Below are 20,844 nucleotides of genomic sequence, written 5' to 3'. Positions count from 1 at the left end.
ATATAATAATCTATCAAAACGTGAACACCTAGCACTAACAACTTTGGCCAATGACAAGTCAATTGTCATTAAACCCGCCGACAAAGGGGGAGCCAACGTGATTCTTGACACAGACACATACAACAACGAGTGCAGGAGACAGTTGGAGAATGAGAAATTCTATCGCCCTTTGAAAATGGACCCTACCCATAGGCTCAGTGCCACTATCAAGAGAATGGTACAAGAAGCAAAAGAGGAGGATTGGATTACGGACCAGGAAGCAGCTTATCTGGTTACCACATACCCGGTGGTTCCGTATTTCTACATCTTACCCAAGATACACAAAGGAGTTACACCTCCTCCTGGCAGGCCGATAATCTCGGGGATTGGCTCCTTATTGGAACCTCTGTCCACATTTGTAGACTTTTTCCTTAAACCCCTCGTGAAACAGATGCCAACGTATTTACAGGATACCAAAGATCTGTTACGTGCACTAACAACTATGCCGTATGACGAAGACCGAGACTTCCTTGTATCTTTTGACGTGGAGTCCTTGTATACGTGTATACCACAGGATGAAACTCTCTCTGTGATTGAAACACTTCTGCTACAGACCGACTTGGACAGCATGACTCCAGTCAGTTTTATCATGGCATGTGCCTCTATAGCCATGAAAGAGAACTTTTTCCAATTTGGTAAAGACCTGTTTCTCCAAGTGTCCGGTACATCTATGGGCAGTGTTTTTGCCCCATCGTTGGCGAACCTGTATGTCCATCAATTTGAGCAGACCCATGTACTTTGCAACACCAATCCATTTTTGGGCCACATTGTCACCTGGAAACGTTACATAGATGACGTTCTAGTCATTTGGAGAGGAACAGCTGAGACCATAAATGAGTTTCACAAATGGCTGAACCATCAGAACAGATTTCTAAATTTCACCTGTGAATTCTCCAAGAATAATCTTCCATTTTTGGATGTCAACATCTATCCTCAGAATGGGCATCTAAACACTGAACTGTATAGGAAGCCGATGGCGAGGAACTCCCTATTACACTTTCAGAGTTATCATCCCCAGGCACTTCGGGAAAATCTGCCCTTTGGACAGTTTTTGAGAGTCAGGCGGAACTGTTCGGATAATGCAAAATACAAGGAACACGCAGCTGCACTTTCTGGGCAACTGCGGGAACGGCAGTACCCGAAAAAGACAATCAAGACTTCATTAAAAAGAGCGTCCAATAATAACAGGGATGCGCTACTGGAGCCCAGAGCAACAACTTCAGATGATGGAACAGATACACAAAGGATGACGTGTGTAACTACCTTTTCAGGACATTCAAATGCCCTAAAGAAGAGTATCCTGAAACATTGGAAAATTCTGGAAATCGGAGGGAAGACATTACCCCCTCCGCTTTTTGCATTCAAGAGAAGCATGAATGTCAAAGATCGATTGGTACATACCAGACCACGCGAATCTAAATCTGACCCCATAGAACCAGGGATATGGGGCCTACGGCCTGTGACAGGTCACTTCCCATGTGGCAACTGTTTGGTATGTCCATTAACTTGTCACACAACTGAGGTAGACATAGGCACTACTAGGCCCTGGACCCTGAACAAACACACAAACTGCAATACTGAGAGGGTCATATACCTCATCACATGTCCCTGCAAAAAGAGGTATGTAGGGATGACATCTAGGAAGATCAAGGTGAGAATTTCCGAACACCGCAGTACCATTCGGTGTAAAAGAAGTGCCACTAAACTTACCAATCATTACGTAGAGACAGGACACTCTGATACAGAATTACACTGGGTGATTTTAGAGAAGCCATTTATTCCTACTCACATCACGGATATCAAAAAATTCCTCTTACAGCGTGAACAACGTTGGGTGTTCCGCTTGCATACTGATGTGGACGGGCTTAACGATGAGATTCCGTGGCTGGCATTAGACTAACATAACATCATTCCACACGAAAAGAACTAACAAAGTACCTGGATATATAAATACGATACTTGAACTATATGAATTGTGATAGCATTCACATAAAGTAACTTTTTGGGTATATAAGTGCCTACTACATGATCAATAGACTGCTAGTCTAGTAAGGGTTAGACACTTATTATTATTTTTCCAGCACCTGTGATTTGATATATTGGCAAGTGACAAAACATGGGCATTTGATTAATGAATCCACACTGTCGGAACCACTCTAGCTATAGAGTAGTGAGTATCTGTATGATAAATAGCTCGGTTTTGGGCGTGTTTGTAGTGACCAAGAGATACTCTTTCCCTTTTTGAGCCTACTCACACCTTTATAAAGAGATGAGGCCGATAAAGACATATGATTCTTAAAAACATGAAAAAAGGAGAGCACTGGCTCAGAGTGGAACATGCCCAGTGAGAGAAATATCGTTTTCCTCCTATTGAGCGTGTCCGTCGTAGTGTGCTCTGCACCGCGCATGCGCGGTGAAGGCTGAGTAGTTTTGGAGTAGTCTTTGTAATCACGCGCATGCGCGTTGATTTTTGTACGATTGCAGGCTGAGCCGCGGACGCCCTGCAGTAACAGGACCCCGCAACGCTGGCGGGCCCGCCAGTCGATATAAAACCACTCTAGTAATGAGCGTCGGTACCTCCGGACATTACTCCTGACGGCCCGGGGTACCGACGGATAGGTGAGTCCCAAAGGCGAGAAACTCATTGGTAAAGGAGGTGAGCGCTGAAAGTACTATCAGGGAACAGAATGCTTAATAGTGATTGCATTTAATGTCTTCCTTGAAGTCTTCTTTGAGATACCGCTAACCTACTTTTACTTAACATCAGGATACCTCAATGAGGGGGTATGGGACACTAAGATGTTCAATGTGTAGAACATGGTTTTCACTATGGAGAGGATACCATCCTTTTGATAAGTAGAGATTTAATTCTTTTTAATGATAGGTACCCCTTGAGGATTAGACCGGTGGTGTTGTACTGATCATTGGCCCCAGTCATGAGAGATTTTAGTAAAATTAAGACATTCGTAGTCGTGATTCAGGCATATCACTGACTGTGTTTTTTTGTCCTTATTGTAGAGCGGGGCCCCCTTCCCTGAGTAATGAGCCAGGTAGAGGTGAGGGCGACACCCAATTGTTATGGGTAAGTGATAAACCAGTTATGAGTATCACCACACAACAAGAAATGCATAAGCGTTCCTTCGCGCTAGTACAGTGTGTTTGAGAGTGAGTCCAGTTGAGGAGCAATTTTTTTGACATACACATGATGCTTGTCTATTACAGGTTCCGGTTAATGTACCTGTAAAATCACTCAAGTTGGACATTACCGGTGGAGTATATGTACTTTATAATACAATTTTGCACTATTATACTTTACACTTTTGTAGCAGCAGCTGTATTTGTTTATAGCCTGGTCCTGAAGAATGCCCCGATACAGTTAGATCTTCGCGAGGGCAGAAACATGTCGACCTTTCACCTTGTTTGACGTCTTGAATATCTTGAGCGTCAGCATTCTGCTTTTTAACAATGGCAAGGGGACTTGATGAATAAAGTTGCGATAAGTACTCCTTAGTCATTTTTAGAACACTACTTTTTTTCCACTTTAATTTTGCGCTGCACTTTACTCACACTCTTTTGATCCTCTCACCTTCTCAAGTGAGTCTATAGATGTGAGCAAGCACTTTGTGGGTTAACCAGTCATCCTGTAGCCTTCCTACTAGTCAAGGTTTTTCCGATCAAACATCTAGATCGGTTTTCCTTGATAGGATGGTACCTAAACCCAGATGATGAGACATCACTTTGGGTGATTGATGGGTCTTGGTATAAGGATATCTCGCTCCCACTCCAACAAACTGGTACCCTAGTTTTTGCTTCGTTTGGCTGACTCACTTATCTCTCACTCTTCCTGTGTAGACCCAGGGTGTTCTGTATAGAGTATATATGTGAATAGGGGATATTCACCCTGCAGGTCTGTAAAACATCCCTTAGACCCCCCAGTATTGTTGTCGTGATATGGTTCTGGGGTGTAGCCTGTACCTCTGCAGTATCTCAGGCTCAGTCAGTTGGAACAGGGTCATCCTCTGCCTGTACACCTGCTCCTCCCTTCTCCATACCCTCTCTCCTGCTGCCTGTATCCTTTGCCGCCTCGCAATCACATAGAATGCCGCCATTCTTGCAACACTGTTGCATTTTGGGCCCTTTTTTATAGCCTGCACCTGGTTACCACCCGCTTTCAGTTCATGGTAAATACCGACTCTTAAATACCGAATTTCATGGAATTTGGTATTTTTGGCCTTTCCTACATCTCGATGGGCATTATTTTCAATTTCTTATTTACCGATTCGGAAAATAAGAACTCGGTAAATACCGATTCTGTAAATAAGGATTCGGTAAATACCGATTCGGATTTTTACAGATTCATATTTGCCGAATCGGTAAATTTTTAACACCTACATCTCATTTTACAAATACTGATCGGTAAAGGCCGAAATTACCGATTTTCGGCCGTTACCGAGCGGTATTTGCCTACCTACATCGGGCCCTAAGTGTTTAGCAGCATTTTGAGGATTGACAGGGAGTATTAGCACAATTTTCATGAATGTCAGAAATCAAGCAGCCAGCTGTAACGAGTCGCTTCTCAGGCAAGCTTCCACGACACCTCGGCAAGCTCTGAAATTTAAGGTACGCTATGTTGGTCACAGCCAGGATTTTCTTAGCGGAAGCGACTTTTCACAGACGCAGAGTACACGTCCGTGATTCCTCTTCTTTTGTACAAAAACAGCATTGTCTGTCAGAGTTGTCAAGATTCATCCAGCCATATCAATAGGTTCTTAGCGGGATTAGTCCAAATCGCAGGCCCTTCAGCTGTGTGTTAAAAGGCAATGAAAAGGAGCCCCAGGGTCATACAGTGATGAGGCCAGGCTGCCATGTGGTAATTTCTTCAAGGCTTGATCATCTTTTTTGCCTCGATATTAGTTTTGCTTGCTTAGTCAGCCGTTTGGAGGCCGCTTGAGCAGATCTCTCGTGTCTCCAGTGCGAGGTTTAGGTACTTGTGGCAGCTTGTCGGGGTTTGGTTATTCCATTCCAGGTATTTTTCAACGTGTTTATCTTCACCTGCTTAGCCTTAAGGCTGTAAGGTAAAAACTTTGACTTCAATATCCAGTGCTGGGAGGACAGACAGAACTCCTAGGAATTGGCATGCAATGTACAATTAGGAAGAGAAAAATCTCTTCTATAGCAGGTGGGCTGTACCCTGTCTAGCAAATTAGCCATTTTGTCTTTGAATATAATTATCTTAGAAAGTAATTTGCAGCCTATCACCTTCAAAAGGGCACGTAGGTCAGGGTTTCCCAGTGATTTAAGCTACTTGCGGAAAACATATTCCAGGGAGTTTACTGCCGCCTGCTGGGCATGGATGTACGCTGCCATGTGGCCCCTATGGTCCAACCAAGTATTTGTATGTATTAAAAACTTTGACACCACTCCCTTCAATCAACCATGCCCCGCCTCTTTTTTCAATTTGTTTGAGATTATCATAACTTTGTTTTTTGCCACATTTATCTTCAAATGGTTAACTCCACAATAGGCGGTGAGTGAACTGAAGAGTCTCTGTAGGCCAATTGGTGTTAAATCGAAAAGCACTCTATCTCATCAGAGTACTGGAGTGATTGGACTCTTATGCTGGCAGTTTTTGGTGGAAATGCCGTCTCCATCTCAAGATGATGTCAGGTCAGTCATATGCTGGTTGAATAATAGTGGTGCCAATATGTAGCCTTGCTTTAGGCCTTTATTTGTCATACTTTTTGCTGTGCTGGCCCATCCAGCGCCAACTTTTATTTTAACCCAGGTGTTAGAGTATAGAGCTATGATGGCTTTCAGGAGATTGGATGGGATGCCCCAGGCGTTCAACTTTGATCAGTGTAGGAAGCTGGCTCTGTATATGGTATACCCACTAGGTGGTTATGTTATGTTATACAAGGGTTTTATATAGCGTGCGGCTACTCGAAGGAGTGTCCCGACGCTTTGAATTGCACACTAATCTCATAACACAACAGGGAAAGTAAATAAAAGAAAAACCAGAAAAAGAGAAAACCTAATAGGGGCCAGAACTAAGAAGTAAAAAGCCAGGTTTTGAGCCCTTTCCTAAAGGCCAACAAATTAGGAATGCTGCGCAGGGACACAGGCAGTTTATTCCACAACTGTGGCGCTAGTAGTTTAAAAGAGCGGCCACCGAGGCGAGCTCTCTTCACACGAGGAACCGCCGCAAGAGACAGGGTTTCAGACCTGAGCGACCTGGCAGGAAGGTAAAACGTCAACCTTTTCTGAAGGTATTTTGCTCCGGAGGCGTGCAAGGCTTTGTGTGCCAGGGTGAGAGTCTTAAAAATTATCCGCTTCCGGACAGGGAGCCAGTGCAGAGCCTCCAGGAGGCCCGAGGCTCTAGCACGGCGAGAAAGTCCAAAGATGGCACGTGCTGCCGAATTCTGGACAACCTGTAGCCGTTGGAGCAGGTATTCTGGCAGGCCGAGATAGAGGACGTTGGAATAGTCAATTCTCGAGCCAATAATCGCCTGCCTGGTTATTCTGTGCACAGAGTCTAGGGGTTCCCCAAAAGTGTACAGGGCTCTATGTAACACCCAAAGTGCTCTATTAGTGGTAGTGTGGGCGAGCAGCCTTAGGCCTAACACAGAGGAGTGTAAGACATTTATTGCACAACACTGATCAATAATGAACACACGACTCAAAAAGGAGATCCACCCCACTTTTAGAAAAATTTACTTTATTTGTATTTTAAGACCAAGATCTTTGCAAAAGGGTAAGTACGTTTTTAAATAAAAATACTTTTCACTTTGAAAAGTCGACAATTTGAAACTTTTCCCAACAGTTGAATGTTATCCTATAGGGAAAACAATAATGCCGATTAACAAGTAAGTACCACACTTACAAATCCAATCTTCAGGTCCAAAGGTCAGCAAGGAGCATGGGTAAGGTGAGTACCATAACTGCACCACCTGCAGCACAGGGATGGCTGGGTGAGGATGTCAAAGTCAGAGTTCAGCCCAATGATTTTCAATGGAGACTGCGTGTGCCTGGAGCCACACTGCTTGCAGGTAAGTAGATTGGTTGAAGGGGTCAAGCTTTTGAGGTTAAGACTGGTATAGGGGGGCTACAAAGCAGCAATGAACATACACCAGCTGCCCAGGGACGTCTGGGTGCAGGGTGCTATTTCAGCATTGGGCGCCCAAAACTGTAAAATTTAGAATCTTCTTTTGGAAAACAGGCTGCTGGCATCGAACTGGAGGGTGCAGGCAGAACAGCAGTGACAGCACAGGCACGCTGGGATGCTGGGGGTCAAATGGGCACCACTGGTCAAGCCCCTAAAAGATCGGGGGCTGTGGTTGCAGGGGTCCCTTTAGATGTCAGATTTGTTCTTACCAGGCTGGTTGCAATGGCAGGGGACCCTACGGGTTCACACTGCAGGTGCCGTTGTGGCGGTCCAGATTGCTGCGTGACTTCACTGGGCAGGAGGGCCACTCAGACTCAGCCGTGGGGTGCAGAGTGTGCAGGAGACGTGGATCCGCCTGGATCTGGGGTCCATGTAGTATGTTTCTTCTGGACAAGGCCGTTATCCTCAGGAGATTGGAGTCTTTTTCGAAGGCATCAGTCCTCCCAGGGTTTTCAGAGGTTGTTGGCTACAAGACCGGTCCCAGGTTCACAAAAGCTGGAGACAGGCCGTTAGGGCTGGGGCCAAGGCAGTCATCAGTTTTCGCTTTAGGGATATCTTCTTTCTTCTTAGGTCATCGCAGATCTAGTTTCTAGCTCTTGGGAAGCCAGCTAAATACTAGATTATGGGGTGTTTTAGGGGAGTAGCAGGTAGGGCAAATGGGCACGTTACCTGGCATGACTGCACAGTCTATTATGCCACTCTCCTGTGGGAGGAGTCATAGACCTAGCCCTGTTTGGAGGGGTCTCCCCATCTTCAAAATGACAGGGACTGAATGATGTGCTTTACCTTGCCTCCCCACCTTAGGTGTTGAGTTGGTAGAGGTGTAACCACCTCCTATTCTCCTATGTTTTCCCGCCCAAAGTGAGGGTGTTTACAGGGGCTGCCAGCAGCAGACACTGGGGGTTCACATTATAGTCCTTTGAAGCTTCCCCCTTTGAGCACTGGCCCATGTGGGAAGAGGTGACACATCTGCCTATTGTTTCTGGTCCCAGAGAGCAGGTGCTCTCTACCAGGGGTCAAGAAACATGTCTGGTAGTGACTGGCTGCCTACAACCAGTCAGAGACCACACTAGGGTTGGTAGGTTTTCAGGGGACACACCTGAGGTGCCCTCTGAGTACACAGTACAATACATCTCACACTGGCATCAGTATTTATTGAGAGGAGTAGTTTGATATCCAAACACTTCTGTGTTCAGTGAAGCCATAATGGTGCTGTGGAAATAGTCGTCAGATCCTGGCCCATATACTCTCTAAGGCTTCACAGGCACTTACAACATTAAGGCATGGACCCTAATATTGCACTGGCATATCTTCTCATACAGATATACCCTCATCTGTGGTATAGTGCACACTGCTTTAGGGCTGTGAGGCCTGATAGAGGGGTGTCTTACCTATACCTTCAGGCAGTGATTGCTGGCATGGCACCCAGGCAGGGTGCTGTGTCGACTTTGTAGTTTTCTCCCACACAGGGGCATGCAAGGGCAGTGTCATGGCCCCAGCGAACGGGGGCCTGGAGAACCCTCTTCAGCTCTCAGGCCCTATGCACCCAGGGAACCATTTACTAGGGACTTAGGTACAGACGTACCAGTTGTGGACATGTTTTGGGGAAGAAGCACTGGCCTGGTTGGCAAGGACCCTGTGCACTACAATTGAAACCACTTCAAAATCAGACAAAAAGTGGGAGCTAACCATGTAAAAATAGCCACTTCCTCACAACCAGAATCTTGGTCTTGACACTTTAACGCAGTTTGGAAGTTTATGAACACACCTCAGAAGACCTTGCCCTTTGTGGCCACTTTTATTCCAAGAAATACAAGTGAGGTTGTGCACAATGTGGCAGCCCTTTTGAAAGCCTGTTTGCTAAGTGGGATCAGCTTGTTTTCCTCTGCCCAGGTGTGTAGCTCCCTATTTAGAATGCTGGCAAAGCACTTCCTCTCTGTGTCAAAGAGCGCAATCAGACTAATTCCCTGGGCATGATCGAGAGCCTTTCTTGGGTAAGGGAACCAAAAGTGAGCCCCTCCATGACTCTTGGATGGTTAAGCCCAATAAGTATTACTGGAATAAGGGGGCCATTACTGAAGCCCAGCTATATACCGCAGCCGGGATGCCACTTGGGTGCATTGCTTTGATGGCTGTCACCATTTGGTCCGGGCTTATTGATGTCATATTTGCATGGACCGGGCTTAATGAGGTAGTTGACATATTGGTGCCCTGTCGATGTATCTCGATCTCACTGCAGTCTACCGTGTGATTTACATATAGGCCTTTAATGTAGGGTTCCTATCTGCGGGGGATATTGACTGCAGTCAACTGAAGTTTTAGGGTTGAGCTTTTGATAATCCATAGCCAGAATGTCCTCTGATCCTTAGATTTCATTATATCCTGTGATTAAGCCCACCTTCCGGCTTCCTCCTCCCTTTTTTTTTAGCGTAGAGAGGTTTCCTTTATTTTTGCCTTATCATAACTACCTGGGGTTTCACCCCTCATCATAGCTGATGTTTTTCAGAGCTTTAATGAATTTAAGGCAGCCGTTCGATTCTTACTGTTTGTTAGGGTCTTAACCTGCCCTGGTCTTTTGCTGCTTGCTCGCTTTGTTATGATTCCATTCTACTGCTTTAAATGGGCATCCAGGCAACCCCCAGAGGTTTGAGTTAAGGTTTTCGTTGTTTACTTTCAAAGATGTCACATCTAAAAACTGGCCAACATGTGTTCCTTGTCTGTCTTGGTCTTCCATGATCCACTTTGTTCTATTGATGGGCTCAAAATCTTTTTTCCTTCCAGTTAGGCTTAATTTGGGACGACCAGGCCATAGAACCAGTATTTTGCATTTGAGGATGGCATGGTCACTAACCAATGTCAAGGTAACTTCAAAGTTGATTATATGTTGGAAGTGGGCCAGAGACACCCACATGTAGTTCATGGTTGCGTGCATGTAGGCAGCTTGGATGTCTGATGCAAATCTGCAGATTAGAGTGCGTAGGCCTAGCTGGTTTAAGGAAGCAGTTAATGCTTTGCCTTGATTGTCATACCTTGGGTTTTACATTTTTATCGGTGGTAGGTCCCAGATTTTATGTCAAGGTGTTTGGTTCTGCACACATGAAGTTAGCATTGAAATCTCCCATAAACCACATATCGTCTAGGTGCGATGCTGTTAAGTTCCTCAATATTGGGAGCCATGATGTCAAGATTCTCTTCTTGACTTGGCAGGGTGAAGATAAGTGCACCCTAGGATATGAGAGAACCGTGGCTGCACTCGTCCACAATTGGTTGAGGATCAGTGGCGGCTGGTGACATTTGAAAGTGGTGTGGCGTAAAGTGCTAATCATACTGCACCGTAGCGAGCGAGCGTGCCCGAACCCCCTGGGAAAATTTTGAAAAAATAGTGGAAAAATGGTGCATTTCCAAGCAAATTTGAGAAAGCGGGAAGGTTAATAAAGCAATTGTCAAAGTGCAGGTATTACATTATTAAAGAGCTGTCATATAACATACTAGGTAGCTGCTTATTCAGTATAACAACAGAGCTTCATAACAGACTTCAAGATACAATGATGAGAACCTCACAGATTGTTTTTATTTAAACTGCAAACAACAAAACAAACCACTTTTTTTATTTAAACTGCAAACAACAAAAGAACCAACTAAACTGGTCACAAACTATCACCATTCAACATATTTACTTTTTGTATCTAAATTCAGCACGTCTGTCTCTAAGCGCAGCAAATTTTTCAATTACTTGAACATTAAAGTCAGCAATATTTTGAACAAGCTTGCTCCCTATAGAGAGCATTGCCAACGCATTGAGTCTTTCCTGAAGCATGGTGTTCCTCAGGAATGTCTTAATCCTCTTTAAGGCGGAAAAAGATCGTGTGCCTCTGAGGTTGTCATAGGAGTTGTAATGACGATTTTTAGTAAAGCTACAGTCTCTGTAAATAAATGTCTTTTCCATATTAAGTTCATGAATTAAAGACAGCAAAGACCTGCCATCTTTGGCCTTCTGGTACACAGGCATTGAGTACATTACTGTGAACTCACTTTTCAGGTCCTCTTGGTTGAGCATCGGATAAGCTTCCACAGCCTCATGCAGAGCATGCTCAGGGAATGATTCATTATATTTTTCAAAGTATTTACTTTCCAATAATGCGGCACTCCCCAAATGTTTTGTGAAAGCAAAACGCTCTTGTGCCTGCACAATTACAATGTCACAGATCTCTTTTGCACTTCGGACCAGAGTGGTGATGTTTTTCCTGTGGTTTGAAAAAGTTGAAGCCGCTGGCAATTGGCTGTCTAAATTGTCAACCTCATCTCTCACTATGTTTATGCTTGCGACAAACTCTGTGGTAAATCTTTTCACAGACACAGTATCTACGTCTCGTCCTTGCAACTGATTGTATAAATTCTCGACCTTTGTCATTATCTTTTCAAATAAAAACAGAAAGAACTGAAACTCTCTATCTTTTAGTGTTCTAGCAAAGCCACGAGCTTCACTGTGACTTTTGAAATCAAAGGTTTTATTGGCTTCTATGGCTTCAAAACATTGCACAAGGTCCTCCCTATATTGAAATATTAGTTGGACTGTACGTATATTATAGTTCCAACGAGTTGAGGCTCCCCTCGGAACCCTTTTGTCCACAATCTCCTGAAGTGCTTCAATTCTTTTTGGGGAACGTGAGAAGAATGCTGCCATGCCTCCTACATCCTGAAAGAAAATTCGTGTCTCGGAGATCTTTGATACTGCCTGTTGCATAATAAGATTAAGTTGGTGGGCGTGACAGTGCACATAATGAGCATTCGGGTAGACATCTCTAATTCTTTTCTGAACGCCACCATGGCTGCCACTCATTACGGACGCACCATCATAGCTTTGTGCAATAAGTTTTTTTCTTTGCTGCAGCTCTGGAAAAATGAAGTTGAGTTGACGCAGTATAGCTGCAGTAATGGTTTCTGCAGTGGAGTTTTTTAAATGAGTAAATCCATAGAACCTCTCCACAACATTATAGCCATTGTCCAGGTACCGAAAGACTAATACGGACTGCGTTTGTGTGGCCACATCAGTGGTGTCATCAGCCTCAATAGCCACAAAGTCTGTGTTTTGCAACTCTTGCACAATATGGCTTCTTATAATTTCTAGCATACACTCCAGGAGTTCATTTTGTATCGTTTTAGAGGTGCCCTTAAAGACTTTAGCACTTGCTAAATGTGCTTCCATTTCCTTGTCTATGCTTGCTACTAAATCTACAAGACCCATGAATATTCCAGGATTTGTGGAACCTTCCGATTCATCATGGCCTCGCAATGCCAGTTCGAAAGCACCACAGAAACTAATGCAATCTATTATTTTTGATAGTATGTGTCTATTCCTATCAACTGTTTCATTGTGTTTCTGTATTGTTTGGCGATATGCATCGCTTATGTGCTGCTCAATCGGTGCGTCTCCCAACATTCCCAGTCTTGTCACGTTTTCCATATGCTTTCTTGTGTGTGCATGCTTTTTTATTTTCTCAGACAGATGCTTCAAGTCTGTCACTCCTTCTCTTGTCCAAGGAAAGTCACCATTAAACAGCAAGCAGGGGAAGCAGAACAGTTTGTTTTTTGAAGGGCACCCTGTAAGCCAATCAGCTTTTGTGTACCAGGTGTTTGAGAATGTGCGGTTGTAAGATTTTCCTCTGTCCTGGGTAACTTGTTGGAGTTGTAGGTCAGGTCGATCAGGTCCTAACCTCTTTATCTGTAGTTTATCTTCCAGTGGGCGTGCATGGAATGACCGTGTAATTAATTCTTGTACCGTATTCATGTTGTCGACGCTGTCCTTACCAATATGAAAGAAGCCTGTCAATAGTCAAAGTACAACGTATAAGATTTGGTGCAATAATATCAAATTTCAGTACAAATACATATATCTTGTGCATGACAGCAATGTAGCTGCAACTGCTCATTTGAATGGCCAGCCACGGGTGGCACATAATACATGCTGCAGCCCCTGGTAGGCCTTGGGTGCACCTCTGCCCTACCTATGGTACACTATACAGGGACTCACAAGAGTGACCCAATACCCAATTGGCAATGCACCTAAAGTACATTGTGTGAATTTAGAGAGAGAACAGTTGGGCTGTGGGTCTGATTAGCAAGACCACAGCCTTTCTAAGTTGTAAACCAGTAAAGCAAAAATCAAAAAAATGGGGTGACCATAGGAAAGCAGACCCTACTCTCCTACATAACGCTCCCCTTTGGACAACACGATAGGTAAAAAATACAGCCTGACTGGCTGCTTACTCTGTGTGCCATAGTGGCACTGAAACAGACACTGTTTGAGGGCCTTTAACAAGGCAAGGATAGATAGTGCCTTTAATAACCGTTATTGCCAAAGCACAGGGCTAAGGGCAGGGTCAGTATTAGTAAATTCCATCCAGTCACGGTACAATGTTCAGAATGTGCACCCACCCCAACCACCATGTAGAGTGAGTGACCACAAACATAGCCCTAACTCTAAGCTACAAAAAATATCAGTTTCCTTACCTTGAACACGGTTGTTTGCTGGGTCGTAGCCGGGATGAAAGAGCAGCAAGGAGGTTGGGGCCTCTTGTTCTTTGTCCAAAAATTGCCCAAAAATGTAGGTAAAGGTTGAGGTTGTGACTTGTCAGGCTTTACCAGGTGCTGGAAATAAAAATATAACAATTTATTTTTCAGACATTGGGGTAATCAAACAAAGACTGGGGGGGAAACCTAACGGTACAATTTTTACCTTGCAGTTTTCAATAGCTCACAGTTGTATGTTAGCATTTGTGTACTTATGAACGGCAAGTGACAAAATGATTTCTCTGACAAATGCAGTGACCCACTGACCTATTTACAGAATTTTGTGATCTGCATCAGGTACATGTTCTTTGAAGCAGGCCCATTAACCTTCTGTGCTACCTTTCCATGAGTCAAAACTTCCATTAGACAAAACTCTGATCTCTCTCTCGGAAAAACATTAACAATATCCTTGGTGCAACTGCAAGTGTTGCATGGCTAAACATTTATAAGGCCCCAAAGGCGCGACATGTAGGCTGGCTATGCCAATGCTTGTTCTGTTCATTAGACTTGCATTCCAGTGCAAAAGGAAGACTCACGACATTGGAACTTATTCCTATAGTAATCTGTTCTCAATCTCACAATGCCACGATTAAGGTGTTAAAGCTGGATAATTTTTAATGGCGCTGCCCTTTCTTTAATAGGGCTGTGAGCGTCCCACTGGGGTCCCACTGTAACTGTCTGCCTGTGTGTTTATTTGGTGATTGTGTGAGTGTTGTATGAGTGTGTGTGTACCTGTGACTGGAGTCCCTGAGGCTGGGCACTCATGGTTTTGCCACCTAACCACCACTGCAGGGGGTTTGTAGAGGAGAGTTTGCATTGGGAGGATGTACCTCACCCCGGACAACAGGGTGTAATATGACCTGCAGCTCCACAGACATTAAAGTATACAAAAGTAGTAGAGACACTAGTACCATCAAGTGTTTTGCAATGGCCACTGATACATGATATTATTCTGTAAAAATCATAATAAAGTTATTGAGCTCTCAAAAGCAATCATTACTCTTGACACGTCCACACTAAGCCTAGAAATGAAGGTACAGAATTGCAATGGAACTAAGGGGCATATTTAGCAAAAAGTAATGCAACGTAGCACAGAGCAGCAAGTCACCAGAGGAAGAGCCACTCAACACCCCTTGGACGCCTTCCCAGGGCACAGTAACGCAATGCAGCGATTTGAGAGATGCATAGCTTGACAGACCCCCTAAGATGGCGACACTAAGCCTTGCGAAATACTGATCTGAAGTACCTTTAAGTTTTCTCATTCCTTCAATGCACTCCAATAATATCACGGCAAAAGCGCAGTCTTCAACTTCAGCCCTGGGCAGCAGCCTCCCTGGCGGTTCAGCCAGCTCATAAACTGTGCTGTGCCTATTCATGACAGGAGGATAACACTTGCACTTGTAAATTTCAATCCGTATTTTATGGCCCTCCAGTAAACTCTTACGGCTGCCACTTGTAAGTTGTGTCCTCTGTGTCTGATCTCACTGGTGCAGCCTTACTCATGGCAGGAGAAGCTAGGGTCCGGGACAGTGAAATCCCTTGTATTTCTGTAGCCTAATAATACAGTTGCTGAGTACCTGTGCTTTTAAAAAAAAATGTGTAAAGAGGCACTGCTTTCACTTCTCTGCCGGGGCGCAATACTTTTAATGTGGGAGTCAGTGCACAGAACGAATCAGCAGCAAACAGTGGGGTGGTGGGGGTAAAGGACTCGGAGGGAGTGAGTACCTTCACTTTCACTTCTAGCACGGATTACAAAATGGTAAATAAAGGTGACGAGTTAGACTTCTTGCGCCTATCACGGGACATTTCGAGTAACTTTATTCTTTTGGGCCTCGTTAGGAGATGGGAAGTAATTCGACCTGTAATCCGCTTCAGCTGGTAACCGCAGGTGACGGACAAGTTCAGTTTACAAATTCTATGAGAACAATGTGCCACACGCACGTTTAGCCAGGAAGTAACCTACACTGCGCAATGTTTTTCAGAAACAGGGACCAGGAATAGGTGGAAATGTATACCAATGGATGTGCTAATGCCCGTGGGCGTGCCAATGCTCCTCGACCGGTGACGGTGCCAGTGCCACTACCCCTAGGCCATAGCTGCCACCAAGGTTTCAGATTGCTATGTGTGACATTTTGAAAATGTGAGTGAAATTCTCACCAGGGGTCGGTAATACAGCGCCCAGCATCACACACTGTGTCCGGATTCGCAGGCGCTGCAGTCAGCAGCACTGGGTGCTAATAGTAATAGTCAAGTTTTTTTGCAAATTAATACGTATGAAAACATTACGACGTATGTAGCCAGTTCTAATCACGGGCCTCGCCCTCACTACTTTTTTAGGTCGAGCCTGTCCCATTCCGCAGGAATGGATAGGATCGAATTCATGTCGGCAAAATCCTCTTCAAACTAAGGGGTTTCAGCCCGGCGTTTTCTTGCAGTTCACGTGAACATGCACGAGCATTCACGGCCAGGGCTTCTCCTCCCCTAGCAGCACTCCTCCCACACCAGCAACTCCCCCCTCCCACACCAGCACCTCCCCTCTCTCTCCCCGCAAACACAGCCTTGCCGTAGCAGCACTCCTCCCACACCAGCACCTCCCCCCTCCCACACCAGCACCTCCCCTCTCTCTCCCCGCAAACACAGCCTTCCTTTCATTTCTCCTCCCCCTCCCCAGCCAGCTTCCCCCAGGCCGTGTTCCCTCAGATATGCTATTGCATATCGTTTGCTACCTCTTGTATTTTGTTGCTCTTGATACTTGCACAACTGTCACTATTGTCTCATGTAACGTAACGTTTGCTTTTGTAACATGCTCACTTGTAATTTTGGCTTCATGTATCTAAAAACGCCTCCCTCGCGCTCCTTTCTCCCTCTCTCCCGCTGCCTAGTCCTCCCACCCCCTCCCTCTCCAGCGCGCGCTCCACTCGCATCTGCCTGCTGCTCCCCCGCCCACCCCCCCCACTCCCCCAACCAGCAATGCCGAGAAGCTTGTTTCCTCTAAGAACATATCGTTTGCTACGTCTTGTATTTTGTTGCTCTTGATACTTGCACAACTGTCACTATTGTCTCATGTAACGTAACGTTTGCTTTTGTAACATGCTCACTTGTAATTTTGGCTTCATGTATCTAAAAACGCCTCCCTCGCGCTCCTTTCTCCCTCTCTCCCGCTGCCTAGTCCTCCCACCCCCTCCCTCTCCAGCGCGCACTCCACTCGCATCTGCCTGCTGCTCCCCCGCCCACCCCCCCCCCACTCCCCCAACCAGCAATGCCGAGAAGCTTGTTTCCTCTAAGAACATATCGTTTGCTACCTCTTGTATTTTGTTGCTCTTGATACTTGCACAACTGTCACTATTGTCTCATGTAACGTAACGTTTGCTTTTGTAACATGCTCACTTGTAATTTTTGCTTCATGTATCACTACTGTTGTCCGCACTATATAACAAGCATTGGCATAGCCAATAGGTCTCGCTTGTGGGACCTTATAAGTATTTAGTTTTGCAGCACAATATCCGAGTTGCATAATCGGATATTGTGCTGCAAAAGTAAATACTTATAAGGTCCCACAAGCGAGACCTATTGGCTATGCCAATGCTTGTTTTTCTTTTGCAGAGTTTTATATAGCGCTAGCTAGACCCGAACAGAATCGGGTATTAGAGCGCTTTACATAGCACCAGTTACGGGACGGACATACATTAATTTTAGGCACGGGGAGATTAAGTGATTTGCCCAGAATCACAGGAAGTTACCGAGACTCGAACCCAGATCCCCAAGTCCGAGGTCGAGCGCCCTAGCCGTTAGACCAACTCCTGTTGTTTATGGCACTTGTTTTTTGTGCTTTTTAACATGAAATGCATCCTTGCATCACAAATTGATAAAAGGATGCATTTTTAAGTTAAATATGTGCTACATGACAGATTTGCATTTTGCCTTTTTACATAAGTACAAAAAAATTCATGCAATTACACGAAAGCAAATTTCAGAAATTGCTCACACCCTATGTGTGAATATCAGTCATTACCAAACGTTTTACAATGAGTTGACTTTTACAATGCTTTGTATTTACTACTATCTGCTGCTGAACCCTAAAAATCCCTTACCTCCCTTTACCACTATCTGCCTCTAAACCCTAAACATGCCTTACTGCTCTTCGACACTACCCACCCTGGAACCCTATAAACCCATTACCGCCTATTACCTCTACCCGCCCCTGAACCCTAAAAGTGCCATACATTTTTACTACTACCTGCCCCTGAGCCCTAAAAATCCTTTTAAACCCCTTAATAACCTAAGCAGTACTCAACTCTGAACCATAAAAAACCCTTTAAACCCATTCCTATCCTGAACCCTTACCCATCCCCTAATACCCAAATGTCCTTAAACTTTATAAATGACATAGTAATTATATCTTTAAAAAAACAGGTTCTAAAGTATCACATGGCAAAATACCAGAAAAAGGGCAGTGTGGGAAAGGCATGTGTGGTAAAGAAGACATGCATGGTAACATTCTACCCGGTAATCGCCAAATGGAAAAGACTGTTAACCCCTTTGTGTGTTGAAGAAAACACAAAGACGTGTTGCTTTCAGAGAACGCTTTCCCCTTGGCAGTGCTGTCCCAGGCATAGGTTGTGTAGCTCCCTGTGCTGCCTTATATGCCAATGGTACCGAATTAGTAAACATTGCACATCCCACAGGTTTCGCCCGAAGCCACAGAGCTAGAGATACAGAAGCTGGTAATTATCAATGCGCGCCGCTGTGTACACAGCCATGATGTGTTTTTTGTCTCATCACATATGCACTGAAAGGCAAGGAAAGCCATTCATCACACAGTAGTTATCACGGACCCCCCCTCCAGCCCCACCCCCATCTCGGAAGGTGAAACTGCACAAATGGGTATGAGAGGGACAACGAAGAGTGACAGGATATGTTTGGGCTCATTTCAGAAAATCAAAATTGCTGATTACAAGAAGAAAAAACAAAAAATGTGGAAGCAAAAGATAACAGCCGTCAAGAAAATGAGACTGCCTTTATCGCACACCGCTCAGGACAGTACGTCAAACCCCTATTGCAGAAGCAGCAACAATTGTTAGCAAAATAACCGGTGCACAGCCCATACAGAATCCATTAAAGCATTCATTGCAGGAAATGGCGAGGGAGCTTGCAGAAAGCTGCTGAAGGGCCCAGTGTGACCCAATGACCATACCGTACGTGGCATCTTACAGAGACCCCGCAGGCGCGCCGGCATTGCATTTGGTGTGGACTCTGACACACTCAAAGGGGCTTTCAGGCTGACCCTCACAACCAGAGAGATTCTAAAACTCTTCAGTGAGGCTATTCTGGCACTACACAGATGTGTATTTACACCAACTCTCAGCAACTGGATGGGCCAGAGTCAAACTCATGCTGATTTAAAACAGGTGACGTGACCCATAGGTCCACCCCTATTTGGGGGATGCAGAGGGTGGGGGATATTAGTTATTCGTCCCAGTCCCGTCATGCAATTATAAATTAAATCAATAGTACAGTATAGACACACACACACACACACATAAAATCATCACTCAGCATGACTCATGACTCATCATAAACCTCAAGGTAGTAGTACATTATTGTGGTGGTGGTGGCATAACTTACGTGGGTGGGGGGGACGCGGTCGGTCTCGATGTCAGACAGTCGCACGGCACTAGGTAGGTGAGGTCCCTCCAGGGCAGGCAGGCGGTCCAGTGGTAGACACCAGTCAGTCAGTGACATACACAACACACACGTCTGGTGGTCACGAGTCGAGTTGAGTCGACGAGTCCGACAACAACAACAGTCACGCACCCACTGACTCTAGTATGACTCATCACTAAAGTTTCAGTTTCGTTTTGACTTACTTGTTGTTGTCGGACTCGTGGGCCTCGTGGCATGATTCCAGCACGCGCAGTGTGGCCAATCACCAACGACAATGCCTTAGAGCATTCAACACCCACGCTCTGCACCATCCTGCTGGAGTAGTCAATCCTGGCGCGGCGTTAGCAGCGCCACTGCGCCAGGATTGGCTAAAGAGCAAACTGATATCTGCCCATTTTAAGACCCGGGCCCCGGGTCCATGCCTATGTCGGACACTACTGGTAGGGGGGGTGGGGGGGTGGAGGTCTCAACTGTGCGCATGCGCAGGCCAGTCGAAATCTCGACTACTCCGGCCTTTTACATGCGCACCCCTTTGCCTGTGCTCTGCCTGGCTGTCACTCTGATGCAGCCCCGCCCCCCACGCCGCCGGCCCACTTCCCTATGCAGTCCCGACCCTGTCGGGCTTTTCCCGGGCCTTATTGCACTCCGTTTTAAATTAATTTTAAATAATACTGACAGTGATACTGCAAATACTTTTTATTCAGTGCAGTCGGCGGTCGTCTCGTCCAGGCTAGTGAGGCAACGCCCGAACGCCCCCAATGGACGCACCGTGAGGATACCTTCAGGATAATATAATCCCCCATTCCCTGAATTAAGCACCACTGTCATTGCATTAAGCTTATTTTTCACGTATATCGACACCCCACCAGAGGCATGCCCCCCTGCCTGTGAGGTCGTTGCTGGAGCTCCATATGCTGTGAAGTCATGCCAGAGAAATGAGTGGAGATCTCATGTTTCTTAAAGAGCAATGTCACGTCTCCTCAGCTCTTTAATTGCAGCATTTATTTGGGAGAGTTAATTAGGCCTCATTTTCCACAAGCTGATTTTTAGTGTGGACCTCATGGTCTGATTCATGATGTGGGGGCACCATGATATTGGATCTGGAGCTTAGTGAATTGGGTAGCCATGCCCATTCCATGGGTGTTTGGGCACTGTGCAGGGGCAGCAGTCCCCTATTCTGCTTGCCATTATTGTTAGCTCTTCTTCTGAAACTTTCCGGGATTGACTTGCCTTTTCGATGCTTCATAGTACTGGGTTAGTAGTAATCCTTTGCCTATTTAGTACTTCCAGCTCCTGGCTATTACTTTGTTGGTGGTTACTGCTGTCCCTGAGAAAAGCAGGGTATTAAGACAACGTGGTATTTGTCACTTTTATTCCCCATTTTTCAAGCTACGTCTTGTGCTTTCTCA

General features: G+C 45.3%; 1 protein-coding gene across 2 annotated transcripts in view; it reads right to left on the bottom strand.

The window, feature by feature from the left end:
- Positions 1-19,742, bottom strand: part of STPG4 (sperm-tail PG-rich repeat containing 4) — a 349,889-nt gene extending 330,147 nt beyond the window's left edge. Inside the window, exons 1-2 of one of the 2 annotated variants that reach the window (XM_078647099.1) lie at positions 19,639-19,742; positions 13,712-13,849 (exon numbers count right to left, since the gene is read on the bottom strand). In XM_078647099.1, the coding sequence (XP_078503225.1) occupies positions 13,712-13,849; positions 19,639-19,671 (171 nt within the window). In that variant the 5' untranslated portion in view covers positions 19,672-19,742. Of the gene's footprint in view, positions 1-13,711; positions 13,850-19,396; positions 19,533-19,638 lie in introns of those variants that run through there. The other variant, XM_078647098.1, reaches the window with a different exon arrangement.
- Between the last annotated feature and the right edge of the window lie 1,102 nt (positions 19,743-20,844).

Source organism: Lissotriton helveticus, chromosome 6 (assembly GCF_964261635.1).
Source record: "Lissotriton helveticus chromosome 6, aLisHel1.1, whole genome shotgun sequence".
Classification (NCBI taxonomy): Eukaryota; Metazoa; Chordata; class Amphibia; order Caudata; family Salamandridae; genus Lissotriton; species Lissotriton helveticus.
Note: the sequence above shows the minus strand (reverse complement) of the source record. Positions and strands in the feature narration are given on the sequence as shown.